Here is a 16684-nt window from a genome sequence, read left to right on the forward strand (position 1 = left end):
GTTCAGAATTTGATTCAATGATATTAAAGGGGGTCCTAACGGCTATTTTCACTTACCCCAATAAATCCCTTTATGATTTACAGAAATTTAGGCACAGAATAGTGCAAACATTTTCAAGGTAAGGCCACTCAAAAAAGTATGGAGCTTTCCAAAGAAAAGTTTGAGCAGACAACTTTGTCTTTAAGAAAAATGAAATTCAGAAAGCAAATTTTGAGCCCTGGATAACTAAATGCTGAAAATACTTTGGTGCAAACAGAAACATTTATGGCAGAGAACTGCAATGTTTTTACCAGAACTTGTTAAATTTTGCTTCTTAATTCTTTTCAAAACAAGGGCTTTTTCTCAGCAGTTTGGCTTCATTTAACACCAAATTAGCTATTGAAAAAAGATTCCACAGGCTTTTTTTAATGAGATCTGGCTGAGGTTTTGTTTGGAAATATACCTGAATATTAAGGCCTACATTATCTAAAACATTGAATCAGAGAGAGAGAGACACAGGGAGATGCAAGCAGAGAGCAATTGGGGGCGGGGGCGGGGGGGTTGTTTTCAAAGAGCCAGTACACGAGAGAATCAGTCCCAGTGGAAGTACAAAATAACTTATATACTCATAATTCAAGGTGTGGCTTCTTTATTCACTCAGTACACTTTTCTCTAAAGCACAGGTGAGTTTTAAAACATGATTCAATATGTAATCTAGTTTTTATCTAAATGTTATTGTTGCACAGTAGTCCAACTTCTGCAGTCAATTCCATCAGGTCTATGTAAATTCAGACCGGGTGAAAAATGTTCCCTTCAGTGAAATGAGTACAGAAATTGGATGTAACATTATTTTATATCTATTTAGTATTAGTAAAGATGAATGCAAAGGTGGCAAGCTAAAGAAGAAAGCTGGACATCCTGGTGAGCGTTGTTTTGTTTAAAATGTGATTTCTGTGGACTAGTATCATGAATTCCCATTCAGGGGTGACCTCTTCAATCTTATGTATGGGAGCTATGGAACAGTCACCGCTGAATTTAGGCTAGTTCTATGTCAGGAGAAAGTAGGGAACTCATGATTACAAACTCCTTTAATGAGTGCTGCAGGAAAATGATAGATAAATGGATAGCTTAAATTCACACACTCAGTCAGGCTTTCAGTCTCATACATGAAAACTAGTAGGGATCTTGTTATGGACAAATAAATGTCACTGAATTAAAGCTGGATAATGTAGAAGAAGATAAGGCATATTAAACTACAGTATGGGATCATAATTTCCTGTTGTTCTGAACTGGCAGGGTTAACTGAACAGAAACTGCTGCTGTAATGCTGCCTAACATTTCAAAATACTTTGAGTATATGATCTTTGCAGCTTTTTGGTGAGGCTATGCAGGGCCTTGGCTTTGGGTGCACTGGGTGTGAATGGCTTGTTTCTGTTCTTGTTGAATAGCAGTAAGTCTTTGGAGTTTCTCTTTGTATTCAGGATTTATGTCCCCCTAACTATAAACCCATACGAAATATAACCTGGAGTTAAAAACCACAGATACACATAGTTATGAAAAGTTGCAGAAACAGGCCCAGTGTGGTAGATAGGTGCATTATTTGTTTTCCCCTAATTCATCTAGTAAAATAATAAAAGCATGACTTTCTTGTTTTTCCAGATGGGAAATACAAGGGGGGCAGTGGCAAGTGGGAACCGCACAGCTGTGACACACTTTTTCTTCGAGCCTTTCTCCAATGTCTTAGAGGTCCAAGTTGCCCTTTTCTTTGTCGTATTGCTTATGTACCTTACCACATTGGGGGGAAACGTCCTCATCATCACGATCAGTGTCATTGACCCAGCCCTTCACTCCCCCATGTACTTCTTCCTGAGGAACTTGTCCTTTCTGGAAATCGCTTACACCTCTTCCACCATTCCAGAATTCCTGGTGAACTCCTTTGCAAAAGACAAGGGCATCTCTTTTGTGGGTTGTGCCATGCAGATGTACTTTTTTGTCCTCCTGGGAATCACAGAATGCTGCCTGCTGACTGCTATGGCATATGACCGTTATGTGGCCGTTTGTCATCCTCTGAGGTACGCAACCATGATAAGCCACACCGTCTGCCTCCAGCTAGCAGGTGTGTGCTGGTTCTTGGGGGTGTTGGTGAGTGTATGGCAGACAACTTTCATATTCACTCTACCTTTCTGTGGCCCCAATATGATTAACCACTTTTTCTGTGACCTGCTCCCAGTACTGAAGTTGGCCTGTGTGGATACTTTCAGGAATGAAGTTTATATCTATATTGCTGCTGTTGTCTTCATCATGGCGCCTTTCTTACTTATACTCGTGTCCTATGCTGGGATCCTCCATACCATCTTCAGCATGCCTTCTGCTGAGGGCAGGAAAAAAACCTTTTCCACCTGCTTCTCCCACCTCCTTGTGGTCACTTTATTTTATGTTCCTGGCATACTGACCTATCTGATTCCCAAATCCATCCATTCTCACAATTCCAACAAATTCCTTTCTCTCTTCTACTCTGTGATGTCACCAATGATGAACCCTTTAATCTATAGCCTGAGGAATAAGGAGGTAAAGCAGGCCTTGAGAAGGCTGATATCAAGAAAAAGGTCCTTTTAATAACGTGATTATTGGAGTTTTTGATTATTGATTGTACAATCAATATATGTTTCTGAGTATTGAAAATGATGCATTTGGTATGCATTCAGGAAACAGTTAAGGAGGCTAGGATCTGAAACCAACTTCCAAGGGAAGTGGTGCTGGCTCCTACCCTGGGGGTCTTTAAGAAGCGGCTTGATGCCTACCTGGCTGGGGTCATTTGAGCCCAGTTTTCCTCCTGCCCAGGCAGGGGGTCGGACATGAATATCTGCAAGGTCCCTTCCCACCCTACTTCTATGATTCTATGAACAGGGTGGTAGGAAATAATGCCAAGAGCTGCACAATAGCCCAGAAAAGAGCTCCTCTGCAAATACCCAGAGGAATTTACTGCGATGAGCAGCCTCAGCCTTCTCATGTGTTCACTGGGCAATATTTTATAGAATGGACTCTCCTCCCAGTTTGGGGAGATCAAAAGGTACAAGGAGATCAAAGAGACAACCTCACTGGGGAAAGAGGACACTTTTTCTCGAAATGGAAAGGACGGAGATTTGACAGAACTTCGACTTTCTGGTGGGTGATTTGTTTCGAAAAGATTTGTAACCCAAATCTTTCATGTCACGGGCATCAGGTTTTATTGTCTGATGCTTTAATATATATATATTTTTTCCTTGTATTAACCTTTTCCCATGTTGTGTTCAAGAAAGCTGCCCTTGGCCACAGCTGTCCAGGCTCCAAGTGTCAGAAGAGAGGACGTGCAGGTTAAATCAGAACAATCATATGGTACCTGTATCTGTGGAGGGAGTCTGACAGCGGGTGAATTGTGTTTTGGAGTATTATTCAGTTTTGGACAGAGGTGCAGGTTTCACACTTAAGATCTGTCTGGGATTCACTTCAAAGAAATCAGAAGAAAGGACCTGATTTAGATCTGAATGGAACATTTTCCTTTACTTTCCTCTCACTGCCTCCTTTTTTTTCCTTTCTCCTCCCATTCTGCCTCTCTATCCTTGACCCTTTTCCTTCTGTTTTACTTGTTGCCTGTTCTCTCTTAATTTTCATTTTTCTACGTTCCCCAGTTTCCTATTTCTTTTGTTCTCTTTCCTCCTTTTCTAGACTGACACCAAAGTGATTAAACGACTGTTTCCCTTCACATTTTATTTTACTAGATTATTTTTCCCTTTGCTACCCAGCTGTAGTTGTTTTCCTTTCTAAGCACATACTCTTTTTTCACTGTATAGAAGAATGAGAACACCAATAGTGTTAATAATTTTATTACTGCCCTGATTAAAATATTTATTCCATGTTTATCTTTTTTTCAATTAAAAATGCAAGAATACTGCCTTTTTAATGACATTTGTCCTCTTTGTTTGTAGGGAAAATATAATGAAGAAAAGAGGATTTGTCTCTACCTCCCTCCTCCCCAATCTGGGCTACAAAATAATCAATCATTTTTCATAATTCTTGTTGTGTATTTAGCTCTGCCATGTGTTGCCCAAAAAATTGGGTTAAAAAACATTGTGTACATCTAAACTACTGAGCTTAGTTTCATATATTATCCTGTTTTCAGTAAAAACAGTGGTCTGGTCATGGTGCTGGGACCTGTTTTGGCTTTCAGACTAAAGGCTGAATCTGGATCTATTCAATCTTCACAGGTTAGTCTAAACTGTGTAGATTGAACCAATAAGCAAGTGAACAGACATTCATTTTTTATTCTGGAAATGCAGCCATGTAACTGCAGTGACTCAGGCCAGAAGCCTGCAGAGGGAGGCACTAAAACATACCTCCCTGCTTGCCTGGGGCAGACAGTGTGGAAGAAAGCTAGCTCACCGACCCTGCCAGGGGTGGGGGAGGGGTTGCAGGAGTGGTACAAAGCATTTGGGGATGCTGTGGGACTGTGAGTTAAATTGAATCTGGATGGGATCTGGGACAAAAGGTCAATAAACCAGTTTAACTTAAATAAGTTAAGTCTGATACTACGTACATCCAGATTTACCTTAAACTGTTTTTGGCCATGTTGTAAGTTGTCTATGTGCCCTGAATTGCTGTTCCATTACAGATTTGAACTGGTTTCTGATCACTTAAAGTGGTTCGTGTTTAATTTCTGTCCCTTGCCACAGACTGGGGATTGACCCTTAATGCACTTTTAAAATGGCGAGTTTGGGCTAATTGCACCTATATGTGATACCTGCTAATGCAGCTATCAATTTAGGCGCAAATAGTTAAAGTGCATTAATGCATATGAAGGGGTGTAGGTTGTAGCCGTGTTGGTCTAAGGACATAGGCAGACAAGGTTCCTTGGGTGAATTTGATATCTTTATCATATGTGCATTAAAGCACGTTAATGTGGTGTGTGTGGACTGACTTGGGACTAACTTCAATCCCAAGTCAGTCCACACACATTGCATTAATGTGCTTTCATGCTTGCACGTGTAAACACCTGCCTAAAACTGCTTAATGTGCATTACGCTAATGCACATTCAATTTAGGTGCTCTTAAATGCCCATGTAAGCGTGTAGACTTAGGCGAGGTTTGAAACTGGTCACCTATTCCCCTTAGGCACTTCCCTGGCTCCTGCTGACATAGCACCCGTGCACCTTGCAGTCTCTGGGTAATATTTCCCCACGTACCTCAGAGAATTGGAAACCTCGGGTCCATTTCCAGAAGCCTAAACCTCACGGACAGCTGATGAGACACAGACTGTACAGCCGCTTGGACACTTTTGAAAACATCAGCTCATCTCACCTGTCCCAAGTTGTCAAAGCAGTGGGTAGAAGAGCAGAAAATTGAGCCCAGGTCTCTAGTTTAACATCACAACCACTGATTCATCACCTTTCCTCCCCGGAAATGCGAACACTGTATCCCACTGACAGTTCTCTGAGTCACCGATCCCCTTTCCAAATATCTGTTTCTAATAGGCTCAGTTTCCCCTTGGGGCAGTGCCAAAAAAAACAAAAAAAAAACCCATAGCCCACATTTGTGGAACACTTCTGTACATATCTGTGCACTGCACATTTACAGGAAGTGCCCACACAGCTGGGAAACTCGGCCCGTCAGAGTGGGTTCTACGTTTCAAGCGTGAGCAACACCTGGGAGACTTGAGTCACGTAGAAAACTCTTGTGAGCTCATAAAATGTTCCCCCCAGCACATGAAGCTGTCTTTTAATCACAGGCTTGTCTATTTTTTTTTTCCTCTGGGGTATTCTATAGGACAGAATTGCAGGACTCCTACCAGAGCCTGAGTAAGAATTTATATATCCTGAAGTTACAGTCTGGATTCGGGGTTAGATATTAACTGATTTTATTTTCTTAATAATTGCCAGAAGGTACAACAAGCCCTGGGTATCTTATCTATTTAGAAATTCCTCAGTGACTGAAACCTCAGATAACATTTGTAAACCAAGACCGTTTTGCAAACGGCCCTACTTTTCTAAGGGGATATTTATGAATCCCGGGTGAAGTCTGGAAGAAAACCGTGCATTCCAAATTAGTCACAACATATTTGTCCATCTCTCTGAATCCCACAGACATGCACTTAGCAACATATTTTTGCGATTGGGTCAGTGTTTGACAAGGAGCGCGCTCCTAAAATGCCCTTGGAAAGTTAACTTCCATGGCAGTGGAAGAGTTGGCAAGTTCCACTTTCAGTAGCCAAATAACTTCTGTGTTGCCGGCTCGGAGCAGAGTGGAGAATGGATGGATGGAAGCAATCCTGTAGTGCTCCCCTGGGAAAGAGCTACCTTCAGAGAACCAGCTTCTCGACGGGGCTTAGGTCTGGTGGGGTTTCCAAAAACACCTCGGCATCAACTTCTACTGAGATTTTGATATGAGGGATACATGGTCTGTGAAAGAGATTGAAGCCCTGCTTTAGATTAGCTTCACCCTAGCATTGGAAGGCAACACCTTAATCCAATGCTAAAGACTGTTTCTAGCTCTGTTTATTGAAAGAGCTATACACAATCCAGGGCTTGGCAGTAAACTGCGTCTATCTACTCTCTAAGTCAGATGAGAGTCCAAAAGCTAAAGCTTCTTTTTCATCAGGTACCTGCTTTTTCTGAGAGGCTGTGGTATGGAGGATGGGATCATGTGCTGAGAATAACTGATTGCACACCAGTTCGCGGTGTTGATACAGGCAGAAGAACACACAACCATAAGCCGTGGAATGGGGTGGATGATCCAGGCCACGGCCCGACCAACTTTTAGCATGTTAATTTATATAACCCACACATGCACAATCATCATTCCGGTTAGAACTGTAAAGCGATTGATTTTAACTGCATGCCTAACTAAATTAACATGCTAAAAGTTGGTCGGGCCATGCCCCGGGTGGCCCACCCCGTTCCACGGCCTATGCACACAGTCATTACGGGCTTGGAGACAAAGGGAATGGGAGCAGCAGGTCCAGCAAAGATCAGCTGGAACCTAGTAAGGAGGAACTACAACAAGGCAGAGAGGGAGAAGAAGCTCTCGTCTGTACAAGCAGCAGAGGAAGCCGAGCAGAAAGTCCTCTATGGAGTCAAAATTGCAAGCAGCATCGTAAAGGATGCACTGAGCCCAGCACAAGAGCAATTTAGACATGATCTTGCAGGGCTGGGCTTGGAAAGCAGGGAGCGTAACCCTGAGTCCAGGTCACATGTCAGTGGACAAGTGGTCTGGGAAACAGACCGCAGCCTAGAAGACTCCAAGCCAGCCCATGTCATCAATGAATGAACTTTCTCACTGTCCGATGGGCTCCCACCGGCTGTGGATGAGCTGGCCAGCACTCTGAACCAAGGACTCTTTTGTTTCATCTTGCAATGCAGCCTAGGAAACAGGGCCCTGATCCCTGCCTGCACTGCTTGGTGCTGCCTATTTTCAGTCCAGTTCCTAGTGGAAAAGGGACTGCAATGCAGCTGGTACCTGCAAGCATTAGCCAGCAGAGATGCCCCGTGCTGAATAAAGCATGCCACGTGGCACGCTCATGGGGCACTCTGGGAAGCTCTTGCTGCTGCTGACCAGGCTGGGCTATTTTGTGAATAAACAGAGGACTCCAATCTCCCGTTCTGCATCAGGTTAGGCAAACTGAACACATGCATTAAAATCTTGGGAGGATGTGGAGGGTGCTGAGGCCTCGTGTAATGGTTCTGGGGGCCTGCAGTGGTGTTCTGGTTTTGAAAAATTATCTTGCAGAAAAATTCAGCTGCATCTGAGAACTGCTCGGGTCCCAATGAGCAGCTCGAGTTAAAGGGCCAAGGTCTGCAGAAGTAAACAGGCCAGAGCTGCCACTGGTGTCCCTGGGGCTCTGTCTTCTTGGTCAGGATGAAACCCACGGTGCCTGTACTTCCTCCAAGGTAGAGCTGCAGAGTCCAAGACAAAACACCTCCAGAGCTGTAGGAGAGAAAACTAGCTTTGCTCCATTCCTTTATTGAAGAGGGTTGTTGGTTGTAGTCGTGTTGGTCTAAGGACAGAGGCAGGCAAGGTTCATCGGGTAAATGCTATCTCGATCTCTTTTATTAGGCCAACTAAATAGTTGGGAAAAAGTTCTTTGCAAGCTTTCGGGCATTTTAAAGAGCACAAACAGCAGCAGAGTCTCCCCTGGCCAGAAGAAGGGTGTTTGTACCCGCAAGCTTGCAAAGAACTTTTTCCCAACCATTTAGTTGGTCTAATAAAAGATATCACATCTGCCCAAAGAACCTTGCCTGCCATTGAGACAGGCATGTCTTTATTTTAAAAAGCCGGATTCTAGCCATTTCCAAAGGGTTAGCTCTGCCCTTCTTTGGACCCCCAGCCCTGGCCCCTCTCCTCACTGCTGGCTAGCAGGTGGCACAAGCTAAGTCAAGCACAGAACAAAGAGGATGATCAGAGATATGTGATGCTGCCAGGCTGAGTTGAGTTCTCTATATTTAATCTGCTCCTAGGCTGCTCATTCCCACACTGGAGAAGTGAAGCCTGCCAGACCTCCATGGGCTCTGCCCAAATCAGAGCTGACTCCTAGGCATGGTTGAGCCTGGCTGCTGGTACCAGAGCCCATCGAGGAAATGGCAGCTGTTCCAGGAGGTGGTGGTTGCCAATGCAGCTGATAACTTGTTCTCCGAATTGCTGCTAACTGAAGCCAGTGCCCCAGGCTGGTCCTGGGAAGAGGGGCTTGGGTTGCTGGAGATGCCAATTTTTAGATGAAATACAAAACTGCTACTCTCGAGGAGCTTAAAGATGCCAGGACACTTTGTGCACATTGGCCAGATCTCGGGTTGTGCATACTCAGAAAGTCTTTTCAGCACCTTGCTGTTCTGTCCTTCTGAACGCACCAGCCCACATCAAAATGTCTCTGTTAGGTGGCTTGGCTGCTCTGCACGTGCCAGATGGTGCAGGGCATCACGCCGCCCCACGCACTTGCAGGATGGTCCTCCTTTTGATGGAGCTGCGGTGGGAGTGCATTTAACTACCGACATTTGCTTGATTCCTGACATGGCTGGAAGCTGGATCAGGGTTGGTGGTGGGGGAGAAGCCACAGCAGCTGCAGGTGCTATACAAAGCCGGATGAGAGAATTCCCCAGCCCCCAGATGAGCTGGGCTCTTGGCAGCACGAGAGAGCGCTCCAGGGACGTAGGTGTCTACATGGAAGTTATAAGTCCCTAAACTCTTGAATGGGCTCCCTGACACCCAGCCTTCATGTTGCAAAGTTTGGGAATGTGGATAATAGCTCTGTTCAGACACAAAGAGGGGAGCTCCAGACTTAAGGATGCTTGCTGGGTAGTTACCTGTGCCTGCAAGCCACCACGTTTTACTCCCCCCAACACCGAAGCACGTCTGTGACTGACACCACACCTCGGGCAGGCACGAGACTGACCCATCATCCCTCCGCAGGCCCAGCAGCAGCTGCGTTGGAATAGCTGGGAGTGGGAAGGCCACTGCAGAGTTGATCTGCGAGAGGATCCTAAATACTGGGAAGCAACAAGTTGACCGAAGCGATCCCAGAATTGCACTGAATATATCCATGCTGAACACTGGCTGGTTTAACTTTTAGATGTTTGTGGCTAGTCTCATTCCTTAGAGCCACCTCTGAACGTGCTTGATCTTCCCTCTGTCTGAACCCCGTCCTCAGACTGGCCAGCCGGGAGAAGCGATATGGAAACGTGTCTGTTCTCAGGCCTGCTAATTCCTGCAGGCTGCCAGGAATTTAAGCCTCTCAGACCCCTTTTAAAAACCTCAGCCCTTTTACTGAGACTGCCAGCAAAGGGCAGGCATAGATGGTGAAGGCAGTTGGTGTAATATTAACACTATATGCTAGACAGAGATGCCCAGCTCTTTTCCTAAAGGCAGCTGAGCAGCTGTCAGATTGGTTGTGAATAAAAGACTGGCATTGTGGTCAGACCTGACCCAGAGGCGAAAAGTTCGACTTTCTGTTACCAAACCCCTGAGCCAGCTGCTTTCCCCCTGGACCTTGGGGTGAAAAAAACCCAAACCCTCAAGACCTTTGCAGGGTTTCTCAATGTGGAGTATAAATGCCACTGCCTCAGAGGGCTTCAACCTTTGGCTGGATTGTCAGGAGTGGGAAATGCATGTGAAGGGCTCTCTCAAAAGTCTCCTAGAAAAGAGTTTTGCACATGTCCTCACTTGCCTAGGGGCTCTTTTACCAGAACCAACCCACGTGAGGGTTGAAAGAAATAGATGTACATCGTTAACTCAAGCTATGGGAAATCAAGTCTACCTCCAGAGCCCTGGCCGTGTATGAAGCAGAAGACAGAACATGCAAACCTCCAAGGTGTTAAAATGCATGATTGAGGAAGAGATGAGGGCAAGAAGAACAAAAGACGTCAGTAAGAAAAACAAGTGCTTCTCTTCCAGGATGACCTCTCCTGCTCCTTTCCCCCCCACCCCAGCTCCCAACTTTTGCCTGAGAGCTGATGAGTACTGCGGTTCTTCATCCAACGAGGGGGAGCATTCATGGTTCACTATTGCAGGGAAAGAAGAAGGGTGTGTGAGCATGTCTAGGTGGGGTGAGTTGCTGCCAGGTAGCTGCAAAGAAGCACTTGAACTTTAGTAAATCTCAAGCCCTGTCTTCCAGCCTTCTGCAGCTTGGGCCCTGGGTGGATCCTCCCGGTTTGCTCCTCTTAAACAACTACATGCCAAGAGGGAGGAGAAATAAATGGGGGGAAAGGAAAGGAGATAAGTGAGAGCACTGCCTCCTGCAAATATTGACACAGCCATTATAGGCACGTATAAAACTCCCATTTGTGTTATGCAAGCGTTATATTCTTTGAATACTTCTGTCTTGAGGAATTCTTTATTTCGCTATAGAAGAAAAATGTTTTCAGATTCTCTCCTGCCGTTCAGACCTGCAACCCAGCGAGCCCTTTTGCCCTTGAGAGCCTTAACATTATTTGTTAACATTTTTATGATGCCAAATGGTCTGTGCTAGAACGGGTGCCATTCTTTAGCTGGGAAACCATATGGCATGCCGAGTAATAAATAAGGTATTGTGATAGTTAATGAACCTAATTGCTAGCAACGGCTTTAATACAAAGAATGTGCTGCTGAGAATTTAGCACCACATTAGAGATGCCGCAGAGCTCCTCTGACTTCTGAGGCTTAATTTAAGTTCTATATTGCAAACTCCAGAAAATAATTCCAAACCCTCCTGCTGGAAAAGCAACCTGCTGGTAGACTGTGATTATACTGAATTACTAAAATCGCAATCAATTTTATACACACAGTTAACCCTTGCTAGGGACTTCTCCTCTCAACGGTCCGATATTAAGCCACTTAAAGATAGATGGAGTCCAGCTGAGTAAAAGCATCGCTGTCATCGGCACGCACATTTCTCTTTTGGTCACATCTCCCTCGGCCAGAAATGTCCCCTCTTTAAGGATCTCTCCGTGTCCGAGTCAGCCTGGCTAGAAGCAGGATGATAAGGGCAAGAGGCGATTCTCAACAACCGTTGCTATTTTGTGCAATAACTCAAGGTTATGAAGTAGCAGGGAGCAAACCGTGGCAGTCGAGTAGCCATGCATGGCATAGAAAGCAAATGCTGAGCTGGTGATTGGGCTCTTGTGAAATATTTCCTCACTCAGAAATGGCACTGCTAGAAGCATGGCAGAACAAGGAGCAATGGGCTCAAGTTGCAGCAAGGGAAGCTGAGGTTGGATATTAGGGGAAACTTTCTCACTAGGAGGGTGGTGAAGCACTGGACCAGGTTACCTAGAGAGGTGGTAAAGTCTCCATCCTTGGTGGTTTTTAAGACCCGATTAGACAAAGCCCTGGCTGGGATGATGTAGCTGGGGCTGGTCCTGCTTGGAGCAGGGAGTTGGACTAGATGTGACCTCCGGAGGTCCCTTCAACCCTCATTGTCTATTGCTCTATATGCATGATGCCATGGGAGGCCTTTGGCCCCTGGCTGCCCGAAGGCCCGGAAAGGCTCCTGGCCTTGAGGGCTGAAGGAAACCTGAGCATGGCTTCAGACTCTATTTTTAAAAGTAGGACACCAGTGACAGCCAAAGGAAATGGTGTATGACCATTGGGCCTGAGAAAGGCTGCCTGGTTTTGCCCAGAAGTCATCTGTGGAGCGTGGCGGGTATGGGCAGCTGCACAAAGACTTGCTCTGCCTTCCCAAAGGTGTCCTGAAAGGTGCACGGGCAGGTGCCAAAGCTGACCGGTGGGCCCAAGTCCAAGCCCACTGAGGTCGATGGAAAGATGAGTAAGCCAGCATTTGGGGAGGGCTGTAATCCCTCCAGGTCCAGGACACAAGTTAAATCTGAATGCCAGGAAGAGGCTTCCTCAGGGCACAGCTCACTCCAGGCTGCGGGATTTCTTCTGCCTCTCCCTGAGAGGGCTGGCATGGGCCATAACAGGCAAGACAGCTCTGACCCAGCCAGATAGTCTCTGCCTTCCTCTGCTTTGTGGGAGCCATCAAATGGTCTCTAATGGGCCACCCCAAGGGATGCAGGGGTGGGGGCAGAGAAGGGGTCAGGAAGTGAGTTTGTGCTGGGCCACTATTTGCTTGAGGATAGCTGAACATGCACCCCTGGTGCCAGGGGGCATGTGATGTCTCCCTGGTGGCACGGAGGCCCTTGCACTCCCAGCTGCTGTGCTTGCAACAGGGCCCTTCACCCCCGAGGTAGATGCCAGGACTCAGAGGGTCACCTGCAGCACCTCATGCCTCAAGTCAAAGCAAGGCTGGGGCCGACTGCATAGCTCCCCTCCCTGGACTCTTCACCTGCAAGGGTTGGCTGCAACCCACAGCCCCTCCGGCTGTATCAGGAACAGCGTCAGGAACAGACGAGAGCCAAGGTGTGACTCGGACCTCATCCATGCATGCTTGCATGGGAGAAGTAGGTCATGCCTGTGAGGCAAGACTCAGAAAAGCAAGGAACAGGGCAGGGAGGTTTCACACCTGGGGCCTTTTTTCTCCCCAGAGAAAGGACAGACAGTACGTGCCCTCTCTGGGAACCAGCGTGGTGCTGGTAGGTGTCATTGCTGCTTGCCAGGGTGAATCTTGGAGTGGGAGCCATCTCCAGATGAAGCACTGTGGCTTTCCCCATATGGGCAGCTGACCAGGACAGCTTGATCCTGCCTCCATACGCATCTCTTGTAGCTTGGCCTCACTGCTGTCCTTCACGCTGAGCACATGGGATGTTATCAGTAGGGATGTGCAGCTGAGTGAGGCACAGCTCTGTTCCTCTGGGATGTGTTCCCAGCCCTCGCCATTGGCATCAAAGTGGGGTCATCAAGAGAAGCTATGCAAGTCTGTGACCCGTCTCAGGCCACAGCATACCTGTACAGTAGTGGCTGGAAGTCCAGGGCTCAACATACACCGTTATAACCCACACAGCCAGCTTATTGCCAGGGCATCCCAAAAAGCAGAGAAGAAGTGGGGGGGACCATTATTTATTACTCCTTAAACTCCATCTCTAGTGCCACAGCATCTGCAAAGCCTGCCATGTCTAGGACCAAAGGAATGAAATAATATATAAAGGGAAGAGAGGTGGGTCTGGAAGAAGACTGAGCAGCGAGCTTCCCTCCTTGGAAAACGTGGCACCTATGAAAGAATAACTGAGTAACAGCCACTGCCACTACCTTCAGGTGGGGTTGGCTTATGAGAGTTTGTTGGCAGAGTAGTCCATCCAGTTTTTCTTATGGTCAGCATCACCATGGCAGAGAGGAGGATCACACACAGACCCATGGATTGGGATAGACCCAGCCTGCTCAGAGCTGGGAGAGCTTTTCTTTTTACTATAACGTCCTGGCTGAAAATGGGGGCTTTGCCAAAAATAACTTATCAGGGCAATGGAAAACAATGGCAAACATTTGGGTTTTCATACATAGCCAAAAATATCTTGATTTGGCGCAATCAAAACTGTCCAGCTTTAAGTCAACAACTTCAGAGCTCTGAGTGAGACCTCTCCACAGCTCACAGAATAAAAGCAAGCTCCAAGCTGCAATAATTATCATGCAGGTCGGAGAGAGGCTGCAGGCTGGGTGCAGGGGCCTTGGCTCCTGTTGAGGATTGCTTGCTCTGCCTAGTGATGCCAGTGGTCCCCAGGGCTGGACACAGGTGTGGATGAACTGGGCAGCTGCCCAGGGTCCAGACAGAAAGGGTGAAATTATTATTATCATTATCTCTGCTGAAGGGGGGCCCAATATTAAAAGTTCACCCATGCTGCAAGGAGTCTAGGCACACTGCTGGTGGTCCCGTGCGTGTGATCAATGGTGTATCAGCATCAATAAAGGTAGTGGTGCAGCACTGGCTCAGGGATTGCACGGTGCTGCAGCCACCAGACTCCTTGGCTGGGCACGTAGCACTGGGGCTCAGCTCTCTGAGGGTCTGTCCCATCTCCTGCCCCCAAGCAAAGTGGCTGTGAAATGTGGTGTTCAGACCCAGTAGCATTTTCCACCCAACTCCTCACCTCCTCCATGGAAAAAATTAGCCACGCCACTGACCTATGGCACATGGGATGCACATGGAGTCCAACCAGCATGGCTTATCCCAAAGTCGGCTGCCCTGGAGTCAAGGTCTGGGTTAGGAAAGGGAGCTCCCTTGGCTCTTAGTGCCTCCACCCACCCTTGGGAGCTCCCCAGTATCCCCACAGCTGGGATTGCTGTATTTTCAGGGATCAAAGTGACCAGCACCAAGCCCCGAGATGGACCCCAGAGGGAAGCATGGTCTCAGTCTGGCAACCTAGCAGCTCAGGGTGGTTGGTGCCCAGCACCCAGGATGGGGAAGAGATGCGAGTTTTCCTCCCTCCTCTCTCTCCAACTTGCTGTACCACCTCAAGCTAGTCCTGCCTGCACCCTGCTTCATGGGGCTGCAGGGATTCAATGCCCATCTGTCAAGCACTTGGGGTCTGCAGAAAACCACTCAGTGCAAACTGTACTCCATGTTTTATTTGCACCACAACCTTTGTGTAAGTGAAACGGATTCAGCGCATGTGCTAATTACGCCGGGTATTATGGCTGAGAAGGAAGGTGGTGGGGGCCAGTGCCGATGGTACAATCAAATGAGGAAAGTGCCAAGATAAAGAGTCTCATCGTGTGGATTTAATACTGTACATAAATACACTTTACAATCGCAGGAAGGCTCTGTGCTAGGAGGAAACCATTGGAATATTTTATAGTGATGCAGATCGAGTGAAAAGACTGTGAATAAATAAAAGGGAAGATAATTATTTGATGGAGTTCTCTTAGGATATGCCACAGCAGGGAATAGTTACGGAGAATACATATTACTAGAGAGACACAGCTATTAAAGCATCAACTAACCTACCCCATCCATTCCTCTCCTCCAATTTTCTCCTGTGACAATTTATAGGTTAGATTGAAATCTATGAAATCTATGAAATGTGCAGAACTAGAGCGAGCTAGCATGCCAACACCTATTCTCAATGACTGAAACCCTCTTTGCATGACATTTATACTCCATTGCCTGTCCAGCCCTCATCCTGCAATTTTAGATTTAGTTTACTATAAATGAAGAGTCAGTGGGTGCATCTACATCTGCGCTTTACTGCTGAATAGACTAATTAGCTCTGTAGTAAAGTGTCACATGGTGTGTGTAGACAAAATGGGGGGCCTAAATTGAAGTGGTGGGTTTAATCACACATCCTACTGACTAAGCTGCCTCTCTGGTGGGGAGGGGAGGGTGAGCTGCTGGCAGGCAGAGCGGTCCCTGGGCTGCGGGTGGTGGGGGGTGTTGGTGCTTCCATCCGCAACAGCAGCAGCTTCCCACGCCAGGCAGCACATGCCTGCAGGCACCCGGCTCGAGCACTTCTAGGGGCACCACAGCTGCAGAGGGAAGCACCAGGCCTCCTCCATGCAGCTTAGGCAGGCTCTAGGGAGTGGGGGGCAGAAATCAGGCTTGCTGCTTTTCTTGGGCAGAACCTGCTTCCCGGGGCTGCTGCCAGGCTGCCTGCAGGGCTTCCTGCAGAGCCATGGGGCTGCATGGAGCCCAGTGCTTTGCTCCGCAACAGTAGGGGCAGCAAACTAAAACTCCTTGAAGGAGTTTTAGTTTGCTGTGCCCCAAGTCATTTAAGGTTCATTACACCGGCAAATTTCCTACGGTGGGCAGAATTAATGCACTATATGTCACTGAGGCATGCAAACACCAACACCATTTAAGTCATGCAAAAGCATTTAGCCCACTTTAAAGTGTTGTGCACACATGCCTCTTGTTTCGTCTACACATGGCCCCAGTCTACATGTGTACCAGTGCTAAGGCATAGTAAACTTCTTATCTCTGCCATAGGATAACACTGTCAGGGACAGTACAAGCTTATGGCAGAGTACTTTACTGTGCTAAAAGCCATGTGCAGATGCTGATGGCAGATATACATTGTACCAGGTCATCCCAGCCAGCCAGGGGCCCACTATGCCCTGGCTCAAACTGCTGCTGTCCCAGGATCATGTGTAAATGCTGTTCTCAGGAGCAGTTGACTCTGGCTCAAACTCCTCTGGAGTTTCTTGTGTTGCATTAATTGCATGTGTAGATGCACTCACTGAGCATTAGCTGGGTGGAAGACAAATTGCTTCTCTACCATCGGGATAAATGTCACATCTACTTTGTATTACCAGAAACAAGAGGCAAGGCCAAATTGCACTTTCCAGACTAACCAGAGTTGATATAGCTATATAGCACAAGCTTTTG

General features: G+C 46.9%; 1 protein-coding gene across 1 annotated transcript; it reads left to right on the forward strand.

Moving 5' to 3' along the window:
* Nucleotides 1-1713: 1713 nt before the first annotated feature.
* LOC132251745 (olfactory receptor 10A4-like) lies at nt 1714-2595 on the forward strand. The gene has a single exon (XM_059731673.1). The coding sequence runs from the start codon at nt 1759-1761 to the stop codon at nt 2593-2595; it is 837 nt and encodes a 278-aa protein (XP_059587656.1). The 5' UTR covers nt 1714-1758.
* Nucleotides 2596-16684: the final 14089 nt, after the last annotated feature.

The sequence above is a fragment of the Alligator mississippiensis genome, chromosome 7 (genome assembly GCF_030867095.1).
Source record: "Alligator mississippiensis isolate rAllMis1 chromosome 7, rAllMis1, whole genome shotgun sequence".
Lineage (NCBI taxonomy): Eukaryota > Metazoa > Chordata > Crocodylia > Alligatoridae > Alligator > Alligator mississippiensis.